This window comes from Haliotis rufescens, unplaced genomic scaffold (assembly GCF_023055435.1).
Source record: "Haliotis rufescens isolate VD_foot unplaced genomic scaffold, xgHalRufe1.0.p SCAF_1, whole genome shotgun sequence".
NCBI classification, from domain to species: domain Eukaryota; kingdom Metazoa; phylum Mollusca; class Gastropoda; order Lepetellida; family Haliotidae; genus Haliotis; species Haliotis rufescens.
The window spans coordinates 4444041-4456404 of record NW_025963779.1 but is presented as its reverse complement, the minus strand read 5'-3'; the positions used below and the strand labels follow the sequence as shown (position 1 = coordinate 4456404).

The 12364-nt window shown below is 39.2% G+C and overlaps 1 protein-coding gene across 1 annotated transcript in view; it reads left to right on the top strand.

Annotated features, from left to right (window-relative positions):
* Positions 1-11953, top strand: part of LOC124150101 (focadhesin-like) — a 586265-nt gene extending 574312 nt beyond the window's left edge. Inside the window, exons 30-40 of the mRNA XM_048398021.1 lie at positions 979-1056; positions 2774-2948; positions 3529-3609; positions 4288-4413; positions 4525-4640; positions 5956-6204; positions 6844-7043; positions 7368-7545; positions 8847-9083; positions 9814-9889; positions 10356-11953. Coding sequence (XP_048253978.1) covers positions 979-1056; positions 2774-2948; positions 3529-3609; positions 4288-4413; positions 4525-4640; positions 5956-6204; positions 6844-7043; positions 7368-7545; positions 8847-9083; positions 9814-9889; positions 10356-10447 — 1608 coding nt within the window. The 3' untranslated portion in view covers positions 10448-11953. The remainder of the gene's footprint in view (positions 1-978; positions 1057-2773; positions 2949-3528; positions 3610-4287; positions 4414-4524; positions 4641-5955; positions 6205-6843; positions 7044-7367; positions 7546-8846; positions 9084-9813; positions 9890-10355) is intronic.
* Positions 11954-12364: the final 411 nt, after the last annotated feature.

The following is a 12364-nucleotide window of genomic DNA, read 5'->3' as shown; positions in this document are numbered from 1 at the left end:
GACACATTTTTATAATTACCTTTTAATGATCAGCCAATTAATCAATGATGTCTTACACTTGTAATCGCCACAGGTTAAGGAACAACTTCAGAAATATCTCCCGTCATGTTTATCATGTCCCCCATACTAACGTCCCATACTTCATCTAGATGTATTACTACCTGCTGTCACTGTGACTGACTTACTGAGGTAGTTCTTGAGAGATTTTTCTCACCTAATGATGATATATTTTTTTTCCCATACTACAAAAGATGTTCCTGTAGAGCAAGTTGAGCATACATATGCTCATGTTGCCTCTCCTTTCGATGAACTATTTTATTCTGTGTTACGGCTGGTTATAGTAAAGCTGTCAGTGTAAACATGAAGTCACATATGCTAAATGAAATTGTGTAATACATACCTCGATGTGTAGAATAGTGATATAAAAATAATAAGAATTGAACTTCACTTTGTGTGAGTTCATTGTGTTGCAAGCCCCGACGTTCATACGGTTTGGCCCTCACTCTGTGAAGGTTCATATTTCACTAAACTCACACAAAGTGAAAGTCAATTCTTGAATAATATGCATCTAATTCAAGTTATTGCATCACAACAGAAATATTTCTTTTCAATCCTGATTTCTTCTGGCATTAAATATTATAGGTCACAAAATGTAGACTCCACAAAGCCATCTTAGCGCTAAGGTGATGGTAACTCCCATACTTTAACACTGGCTTACGATAGTCGCAGCTCTAAGATCACTTTGTGGAACGGTGCCAAGGTTGTAGAATGTTCATTGTGTGACAACTTTTGATGCAGAAAACATATTTTAGAGTGTTTTATGAACACATACAAGATGGTTTGAAATTGAACACGTCTCTATCATGGACTATGATGTCAGATGTTAGTAGTAGATTTGATGGTGCTAAAATTAACATTTGAAACCTCAGTCAAGCTCTGTATTTTCCACCAATAACAATAAAGTTCTGTTGTGTACAGGAAACCCCGCCAAGACAGAAGGTGTCCACACTGAATGGTTTGATGGCTCTGATTGGCTCCGAGAGGACATTGGTGTCAGTAAGTATATAGAGAGGACATTGGTGTCAGTAATTATATACAGAGGACATTGGTGTCAGTAAGTATATACAGAGGACATTGGTGTCAGTAAGTATATACAGCCACTGTGGTATCTAAGTTCTCCGAGAGGACATTGGTGTCAGTGAGTATATACAGCCACTGTGGTATCTAAGTTCTCCGAGAGGACATTGGTGTCAGTGAGTATATACAGAGGACATTGGTGTCAGTAAGTATATAGAGAGGACATTGGTGTCAGTAAGTATACACAGCCACTGCGGTATCTAAGTGCAGTGATTCCTTGATATGCTGCTGTCATTGGGATCCGACAATTTAATCGGTAAATCATGTCTTGTGATGTTTTACTTCAAATTTCACATTTGTATTGACTAAGTTCATTTATTATCAACTGTTCGTTTACCTGAATTTACTGAAGGGGTGCGACTGGGAATTAAATCTCAACAGTTTACTTGTCACTTTATCTGCATTAACACGCATTTTAGGGAAATTCTTCATGAAGTTTGGGGAGCCAAGGTTTACCCCGCGAACCCTGTCTTCAGTACATTGATCAATCGGAAGGGTTGAAGGATTGTTCACTAGCCAATATATAGCAGCAAATATTGCCGTGGGCGCTTATTAGAACAGGGCGCTTATTACGTCAAATACAGTTGTTTAGTTCTTGCTTTTCCAAGACAACAAGGTTTGTTTCTGGAAACATAACTCATAGACTTTTCTGAATATTCTTGGTGAAACTGTGTATGTTAGGAGGCAATGAAGTAATAGTGCACATTAAAAACAATGTTAATTTTTATTTAATCAGTGGTTTGAAACTTCACAGTCCTGTTTTTTAAGACAGTTAAGGTATTCCATGATCATGTCGCTCTCTCATCTGAGGTCCATCAAAATTAAGAATGGGACAGTTGAACAAACGTCGCCCCCTGAGTGTATGCTCATTATCAGCCCTCATCTCAGTGACTGATGGTGAATGACTGGTTATACCGCTTCAGACAGCATTCCAGCAATACAGGCTACTGGTGGACACAGAGGATGGGCTTCAATAAGGGTCAAGTTTGAAGCATGAAGGGCCAGGGTTTTAACACCCCATCTTCCCAAGGCAAGAGAGTGAACTGATTCTAAAAGTCAAGTTTCCACCCTTGCTGAACTAGGCTCGAATTTCTGGGCTTGATTCTAGCACCACCAGTGGATGTTTAGCATTATTTCCCTTCTACGTCCCTCCTATTGACCAATCAGATTCCACTTCTCACTTGCATTTTCTTCAAACAATAGTCACCAGTCACAACATTCTCATCAATAATAAATATCCTATTGTAATTAAAAAAGTAAGTTTACCATGCGAAGAACTTCAAATCAGTCGAGCACTTTGATAAAAAACGTGAAAAGATTTGGAAAATATCTGTCAATGTCCTGTTGACAGTACACATGCTCTTCAAATCCTGCAATCAAATTTGGCACGGCAGTTGTCATGTTGTTTGTGAACATGATGTCGATTTCATTACGGGATTTTGATTGGACTATGCAAAGACTTGTTAGTCCAGCCAAAATATAACTCAATAATTCCAACCTAGTTCGGCAAGGGTGGAAACTGGACTTCTACAGTCAGTTAACTCCATTGCCTCGGAAAAAAGTAACCCCTAGATTTTCCCCGTCAAGATGGACCAGCACAGCCAATCCTGGTGTTAATATCAACTGTCATGCACAGGTTCAGGGCAGTGGGACATCTCTCCTTGGAACTGATGTTGATGCAGATAGTGTCATCAAGATGGCTACTTCAGTCGTTGCTAAGTCCAGTGACCTTGGCATTCAGAGTAACAGTGCTTGGATGCTGGGACATCTCTATCTGTCTGCGTGTGCCATCACGGAGACCCGAGCTAGCGGTAGGTCAACCTGCAAATACACACTGACTATTGAGTGGGAGGTTTAATATCACGCAAATACATACTGAATATTGAGTGGGAGGTTTAATATCACAAAAATACACACTGACTATTGAGTTGGAGGTTTAATATCACGCAAATACATACTGAATATTGCTACAGGGAGGTTATTAGGCAAATATACTTTTGTAGTTTGTTTCATATTGTCAAGCTCACCTGTCTGAAAGTCGAGTGCCAATAGGCCTTGTGCATTGCTGCATTGTTACTTAATGAACATGCTGTAAGGATTCTGTTTAGTAGATACTTCTGTCACATATTTTGCTAATCCTCTTTCACCTTTTCCTTTCTGATATATTATAGTACAGAGCCCTGTGGCTCTATTCTTCTGGCTCATTAGATGTATGACTCTGATCAATACCTTTCATCATCATTGTGCACAGTATACAGAAAAGGAAAAATATTAAACTAAAGAAAATAAACGTTTACAGATGTTCAAAATAGATTCATGACTAAATATGTGTGTGAGTTGTAAGAAGTGACAGTGCTGTATCATGTCCACTGTGCATGTATTTCTGGACAGTCCCACCGAGCTATGCTTACCTGCCCGAGAGCAGCATCCTGCGGGCCCTGGTGGATCTCCTCATCGAGGCTGGGAAGAGAGGTAACCTCCAGGCCTTGCTCCATAACGCTGCATTATTAATTGGGTTTTAGTTTTAAGGTAGGATAATAACACGTCCCAGGTACAGACTACAGCAAGAATTTCCATTACTTTCAGAACATATGATTTTTCATGTACTGTTTCAAATTGATCAAATATAATTGAATGATCATTTAGTTTCATGATCAACTAAACTTAAAGTTTAAGAAGTGTATCAGTCTTGCAATTAACAATTCCATCAATACAAAGTGGCAATTCCTCCGTTTCATACCAACGACTCTCTTGATTATGATCATATGATGTCATGACCTTAAGTTTGAACATGGGATCTTATTACTGAATCTAGCATAGTAATACATTACCGTATATCAGTGCATGGGTGAGTGAGTTACGTCGCTTTGTACAGTATTCTAGTTATATCACAGCTTAATGTGGAGGACAGATTGAACTGATGCAGGTCTTTGCGTTTACCGCTTTAGTGAAACCTGTGAGCACGGGTATGGTGCTGACAACCTAGAAACATAAACAGGGCAAATTTTGGGTTCAAACTAGAAATCATGGGTTTCTGGCATGCCAAAAGGGATGCAACTCTGCACGGCATATTGTGGTACCTGGGACAACCATTCCCCTATATTTTCTATGTTATGAACACTGTATACTGTCTACTAAACATAATTGCAGGACCTGAGGTTATCCCACCAGAATATGTCAAGGTGGCTTTGACTGCCGTCCAGGAGGATGTCAAACAAGTGCTGCCACCTGTAAACTGGGCAGGAGTTCTCTCCCCTTTCATGAGAGTCAACTTTGGTATGTAAAATTTGTATCATTTAACATTTGTGAAAACATTTTGAATTTTGCAAAATGTTTGTTTTCATGTTATACCGTGTATACTGGCTCTAATACCTTAGTTTTGTTCAGGGACAAGTGTGAGGTGTCTGTGTTTCAAGATGGCCGTCTCTCAGAGTCTGTCAGCTCCAACAGCAGCCATGTTCATCTCATCGTGGCTTACACCGCCACTTTTCAACTCTCTGGAGGTGGGTATCCTTGTCATGATCACACTGACAAATTGTACTCACTGAGCTTTGGCAGCCTTCATTGTTTATAGTCACCAGTTGTAGTCTCTATAGTCACCAGTGTATAATCTCTATAGTCACCAGTGTATAATGACTATAATCTCTATAGTCACCAGTGTATAATCTCTATAGTCACCAGTGTATAATCTCTATAGTCACCAGTGTATAATCTCTATAGTCACCAGTGTATAATCTCTATAGTCACCAGTGCATAATCTCTATAGTCACCAGTGTATAATCTCTATAGTCACCAGTGTATAATCTCTATAGTCACCAGTGTATAATCTCTATAGTCACCAGTGTATAATCTCTATAGTCACCAGTGTATAATGACTATAATCTCTATAGTCACCAGTGTATAATCTCTATAGTCACCAGTGTATAATCTCTATAGTCACCAGTGTATAATCTCTATAGTCACCAGTGTATAATGACTATAATCTCTATAGTCACCAGTGTATAATCTCTATAGTCACCAGTGTATAATCTCTAAAGTCACCAGTGTATAATGACTATAATCTCTATAGTCACAAGTGTATAATCTCTATAGTCACCCGTGTATAATGACTATAATCTCTATAGTCACCAGTGTATAATCTCTATAGTCACCAGTGTATAATCTCTATAGTCACCCGTGTATAATCTCTATAGTCACCAGTGTATAATGACTATAATCTCTATAGTCACCAGTGTATAATCTCTATAGTCACCAGTGTATAATGACTATAATCTCTATAGTCACCAGTGTATAATCTCTATAGTCACCAGTGTATAATCTCTATAGTCACCAGTGTATAATGACTATAATCTCTATAGTCACCAGTGTATAATCTCTATAGTCACCAGTGTATAATCTCTATAGTCACCAGTGTATAATCTCTATAGTCACCAGTGTATAATGACTATAATCTCTATAGTCACCAGTGTATAATCTCTATAGTCACCAGTGTATATATAATCTCTATAGTCACCAGTGTATAATCTCTTTAGTCACCAGTGTATAATCTCTATAGTCACCAGTGTATAATGACTATAATCTCTTTAGTCACCAGTGTATAAGTTTTATAGTCACCAGTGTATATATAATCTCTATAGTCACCAGTGTATAATCTCTTTAGTCACCAGTGTATAAGTTTTATAGTCACCAGTGTATATATAATCTATATAGTCACCAGTGTATAATGACTATAATCTCTATAGTCACCAGTGTATAATCTCTTTAGTCACCAGTGTATAAGTTTTATAGTCACCAGTGTATATATAATCTCTATAACAGATGGAATGCAAGGAGTTCCTGTACCAGTCCCTGCCCTACCTCATCAAGTCTGTGGGCCCTGCTATACTGCAGACATTCCTGGAGCGCGGATGTATGGATCCTTTCACTGACAACGACATGCCAATGTGTGTGTGTGTACTTCGAGGCTTGAACCTTGCCCTGCAGGTCCAGGACCCACCTGAATCTGTCACCAAGATCCTCTACTCTGCCACCCAAGTCATCTACAAGGCTATGACGCCTACCCTGCAGGTACTGTGTATATTTACAGGACTGGGAAAGGAATGTCGCTTTTGTGTATTACATTAGACCAAATTCAGAGTCCATTTTGTATCATCTTGCAGAGTGAGACATGGCTGCCCAGGGGTTTAAGGGGCCACAATTCACTGTGCAGATTTGCATGACAGGGTCAGCAAACATTTGTTCAAATCCCTGATCATTGGTTTGTCTGTACCTAATCCCTACTTTTGGTTTTTTATCGTTGTTGTAAACAGCTAAAACTTGTATTGAATTGGGCCTTCCTCCCTCATTAAGGTGCAATGCTCTGACATGACTGAAATTTCAATTCAGTTGACTTAGTCATCTTGCACAATCAATGCTAAATGTAGTAACATTGTGTCTGAAATTGTGTGAGTCATAGTTTGGAACAACCGTTGTTGATTATCTTTACTTCTGTTTTTGTTCTGTAAGCAACAATGCAAGTATGTATGTTACGAGTAATCTTGTTAGTTCGAACGTGAACTCTTACTTTCTCGCCCTACTTCCCTTTCAACACTAGAAACATCACATAATTTTGAGTTATTTCCAGTGAATATTATGTTTTCAAATCCTTTCTCAAACTTAAGGAAAACAGTGATTATACGTATTCAGTAAATGCCGTGTTGTCACCAGGTGGCGCTGTACTGCCAGATGTCGGAGTGTTTGTCCAACCTCCCGGATGAGATCCTGGATGAGGTAACACTGGAGGATTTCAGTGAAGTCCGGACATTCGTGAAAGGCACTTTTGTCAGATGTTACCTCATTGCAAATGGCCGCCAGCCTGTAGCGCTACTGAACAGTTGCATCGACGCAATCATTCACAGTCAACACTCGTGAGTTCAACCTTTTATAGAATTTCTTGAACACTTTTCTCACTGCACTCAAAGTCTATGTGGGACCCCATGTGCACTTGATTCATCAGATGTATGACCCCATGTCGATGTGCACTTGATTCATCAGATGTAGGACCCCATGTCGATGTGCACTTGATCCATCAGATGTAGGACCCGATGTCGATGTGTACTTACGGTAATCCATCAGATGTGGGCATATATGGGGGCCCCAATTGTCTAAATTTGTAAATTCACTGCAGGATTGTGTAATTTAGCTACCACGACCTGCTGGACGTGAGTTTGAATGCCTGATTCTGTGTCTAGGGAGAAGACAGTGTTGCTGCACCTGCTGGCTCACTGCTTCCAGCAGATGGCGGGCTGTTCCACCGACTACACCAGACCCGTCAACCGCACACAGTGGCTTCTGGAACTGCTTGGTCACATTCGCAACATCGCCATTGGCAACACAACCTTGCCAGACCAGGCACCCCCACACATAGAGGTCAGATCCTAATCTGGCATTCCTTCTACAAATCTTAGAACTGTGCCTTTTGTATGGCCATCTTAAAAATATGGGACTAACAACACACAAAGGACAAAGATCAGTCGATGGAATAAGGCCCAAAGGAAATAATTTGTAAATTAGTGTCCCACATTCAATCTGAAACACTGATAGTGATACTGCTATGATGCAACCACGTTTATTGTATATTTCACCTCTTGGTTATGGTCTCCGTCATGAAATAGGAAGGGTATATAAGAATAGGTAGTGTCTGTCCATGCGTGCGTCTATCACTTTTCGTTTTCGGAGCATGACTCGGAAACCATTTAATATTTTATTAAGAAACTTTGCATATGTATCAAACACATGCTGATCTTGTGCCTTTTGGTGTTTTGGTATTTCTAAGAAATTATGTTTGTTGTTTCCATGGCAACAAACTGGAATAGACTCAAATATGTGTAACGTTTGTTACTGGAGCATAACTAGGAAACCGTTTACTATTTTATTATGAAACTTTTGATATGTGCCGAACACATGCTGAACTGGTGCTTTTTGATGTTTTGGTATTTCTAAAAATAATACTTTTTTCTGTTTTCTTGGCAATAAAGTGGACTCAAATACAAGTAGCATTTGATTCCAGAGCATAACTCAGAAACAGTTTAATTTTTTATTATGAAACTTTGCATATGTATGAAACACATGCTGAACTAGTGCCTTTTTCCTTGGCAACAAGTTAGACTAAACCCAAATACAGGTTACTTTCATTCCCAGAGAGTAACTTAAGAACTAGATGGTTTGTAGTGTTCTTTTCTGGATCATATTTCCATATTATCCATAACAGAGTACTGAAATTGCTATTTCTTGGATTTTCTACAAAAAGATCTATGTAGGGTTGTCTGAGAACCATAATTACATAATTGAGATGTATAACACTTGGCAAAGGAACTTGTACTAGGTATATTGTGAAAAATAACACAAACCACAATTTACAAGTGGCACCTGAACCAGCCTACTTCACAGTGGATTTTATCATTTTTTTAGTGCTTGCAATTAAGCCATTCACAAGGCGTTCCAGTGAACTTCGACTGATGCCGTAATGTTTTTGTTCTGGAGTTTCTGTCCTTTCTCCATGTATCTTCTACTATATGAACAAACAAAATTCTCATTTGCCATGTGGTGGGGGATAATAATAATAATGCTGTTTTCTTGTTTGTGGATTATTTCTGTATTCTGTTGGTCAAACAAAACGGAGCCTCAATACAATACTTGACAACTCTGACCTTGTTGACCTGTTTGTCCAGGTCATGCAGTGTGCTGTGGAAGTGGTTGCCAGGGCGATATGTCTGTGGACAAACTCCGCAGCAGGAGCCATCTCTGGTGTGGAGCCATCACTTTTCAGACTCACCACTGGGGATGAAACACTAGGGGGAGACAACTGGGTGGCTGACTATGCAAAAATGTTGCCAGACTGTCTTGATTTTTTGCCTGGATGCATAGCTAGGCTGGAGCGAGAGCCCTGGGATCAAATCATGTCCAAGGTATGTAATTGTTAGTCCGACATCATAATGTCTGATCACAGATGTTGCATTCAACAGTATTCCAGCTCTGTCATGGCAGGCAGTAAATATATTAATCTAAGCAATGCAAACTTATGGTTGATAGTAGTGAAACAATCCAGGCAGGTTGGTGTATGATGACACCATCAGGTTACACTTTGTAACAACTTGATCTTCTTTCTGGACAGCCCAGTGTGTGTGCGTGTGTGTGTGTGTGTGTGTGTGTGTGTGTGCGTGTGTGTGTGTGTGTGATCTGTACCCATTCTATCTAGAAAATGAGTGAGTGAGTGATTTTTGTTTTTCGCTTTTAGCAATATTCCAGCTATATCAAGGCAGGGGTCACCAGAAATGGGCTTCACACATTGTACCCATGTTGGGAACTCGGTCTTCGGCGTGACGAGCCAATTTTTTAACCACAAGGCTTACCCTACCTAGACAGAATTAAACATGTATTGTTATGGTCAAAATATATAGACAGCCATTTACTGTTTATCGTCAATGCTCATGTCGACCGAAAATAGCTGATGGGACAGTTAGCAGCCTTTCATTCATTCTCGATCCAACTCACATTTCATCTAATCAAAGATGATTGAAATAAAAATTTAGAAATATAATGTGAATTGTCTTTTAATTATTGCACTGTACAGACCACTGTCTTTGAACATGTATTTTCTTTGCCCTACTGACAATGAATAATGTCTTCAACCTTAAGGCAATTGACTGGTTGCTGACGCTGTCTGAGAGCTCCACAGAAGTTGTCTCCCCTGTCTCCAGGAAACAAACCAGAGGTCAGTACTGTGATTACATTAGTTTGGTTGAGATCATGAAGAAGTATTGCCACAAAAAGATTCAAAGTGTCGATGAAGCAATATTTGAAGCAATGAAACAATAATTAGCAATACTAATAACAAACTACTTTATGAGTTTCACAGATCGAGTCATGTCATTCACATCCTTCATGACAAGAGATTTGATAATGACACTGAAAAAAATAACTTTTCATTTATGTCTGAATTATATTTAGTTAATTCATTACTTTCAGGTCTTTTTTGCTGATGAAAGTGTAAGTTTGGTTAAGTTTACTTTGGGCAATATTCCGATAATATGATTGACCAGAAATGAGATTTGTATATACATGTGGATCTTTGGTAGATTCGACACATGGCCACCCCATCTTCATCACATTGATGCAAGAGGCTCTGTTTCCATGGTACCGTATTTTGCCCTTATAAAATTGAGTAACCTCCATTTCAGAGTCGCTGTATATGCTCCGACACTGCAAGGACTTCAGGAAGGCGGTGGTGTGGTCACGAGTCTTCAGCCCAGACGTCAGTGCTAGTGGCTGATAAGTCTTGCAAAGCCTGGAACTGTGTTCATTAGACATCTTCCCTTGTAGTCTTATGGCAGACTGCGTTATGATGAACAACATATCCATTCACAGTAATGCACTATTTCCAAGCAGTAATGTTTCATGTTCCAAGCCTTAGAATCTACATCTTTTAGAGCATTGTTCAAGACATTTCTCATTTTAACCAAATGACTAAATTTTATCAGACTTTCAAATGTAGTGAAATGAAATAATATGTTAATGTGATAATGAATTATTGTTGTATACTACAGTTTACCTGTTTAATGGGTTGTAGATGATGTAAATCATGCAACTCTCATCATCAGGATAAAATGTAATAAAATACTATTTTGCCTATATGCATATCTTGTAGAATTCATCATATTCATATGTGGATATGATGTTCTATCGTAATAACATGCTACAAATTACAGCATTTGTCTAACTCGAATGTCCAACCCTAGACAGAAGGTGCCAACCCCCTTTTGGTACAACGGATGCCGAGCCCTGTAAGTGATATTCTGGATGCTGCAGTACATGTGGCAATAGAGCTGGGACGAGTCAAAATTTACTGCCCGGGTACCCACCCCCCTATTAGCTGACCCTACCTGGGTACCCGACCCCTTACCATCTGACCCTACGGGCTACCCACTGTAGGTCTCAAGAGATGGGTACAAACTGTCCGATTGGGAATAGTTTGACTAGCCCTGGCGAAATGTATTTAGATACACAGATAAAAGGATCTGGTCATGCATACACTGAAGTTGACTGAAGTTTAATCTTTATTCAAAACAAAACGTCAGAAGGAATGGGTGTAAGAAAGAAATGCTAACATTAAGGACTTGTTGTGTTTCCATAGAGTTTCAGATCATTTTTGTCATTAAACAATATATCATGTGACTAACCATGGGTCTGGGTAGTCCTGTGGGTACACAGCTGCTACTCAGGACCCACCTGACCAGAGTACCAGAGTATCAGAGTACCCAAGTCAATCATCCCAGCTCTAGGTGCCAATATTTCAGTGTTGAATACAGAGTGGCAGATCAATAAGAGAGTTAACCTTAGCTTTAAGCATACATGGTCCTGCACTCTATGTGAAAATCCAAGGCTAATTCTTATGTACCAGCTGTTTACACTGTTATGACTCAAGAGTTCTTAAATTGGATGCCAAAACAAATTAAGTGGTGAGAGAGATGGGAGGGAGGGTTGGCACTCTCTAGACAGTGTCCTGGTTTTTGAAGTGTTCCCTTTGACTACTGTGGTGTACGTATGACATCCACTACAGTGCCAAGCTTTGTTGTCAGCCCTGCACTAGTTGAGAATAAACAACATGAAACCCAGTACATGTTAAGTTTTATTATGATCCGGTGGAGACGACTTAATCCGAGAGATTATTCAACAGATGACCCTGAATATCCTGGGTATTATAAACCTCTGGCTGGCTTGAAGCATGGGGCTTGACAGTGAGTTTGTATTCATAGCAAGAGAAGAATGAACTGCTGGGCAAAAGAAAGTATACACCCATATCATTGTTGTGTTGTGGACCTTACATTTTCAGCCTTTTCATAACATTTATAATTTTTTTTGTCAAATCCAATTTTCAAGTCTATACCTTCTTTTGTCCAGCAGTTTATATATAGTAAATACAAAATTTGAAACAGAATATTGATCAGTGCTGAGAAAAATGTGAAGTTTAGATTTCATTGAGTTTTAATATGGAGGGTGAATGTTAACTAATTAAATAATTATTTTTTAAGTCGTTTCATTTTAAAATCCATCTGAATTAAGATTGTAGTACATCTGTTCTCTAGGAAAAAAGGTGTTCAGGTAATTACCATAGCGATAGGGTGAGGCAGACATTCAGTATCCCATAATTCTTAATGTCTATCATGTAAACAACCTGCTGTGTCCCTGT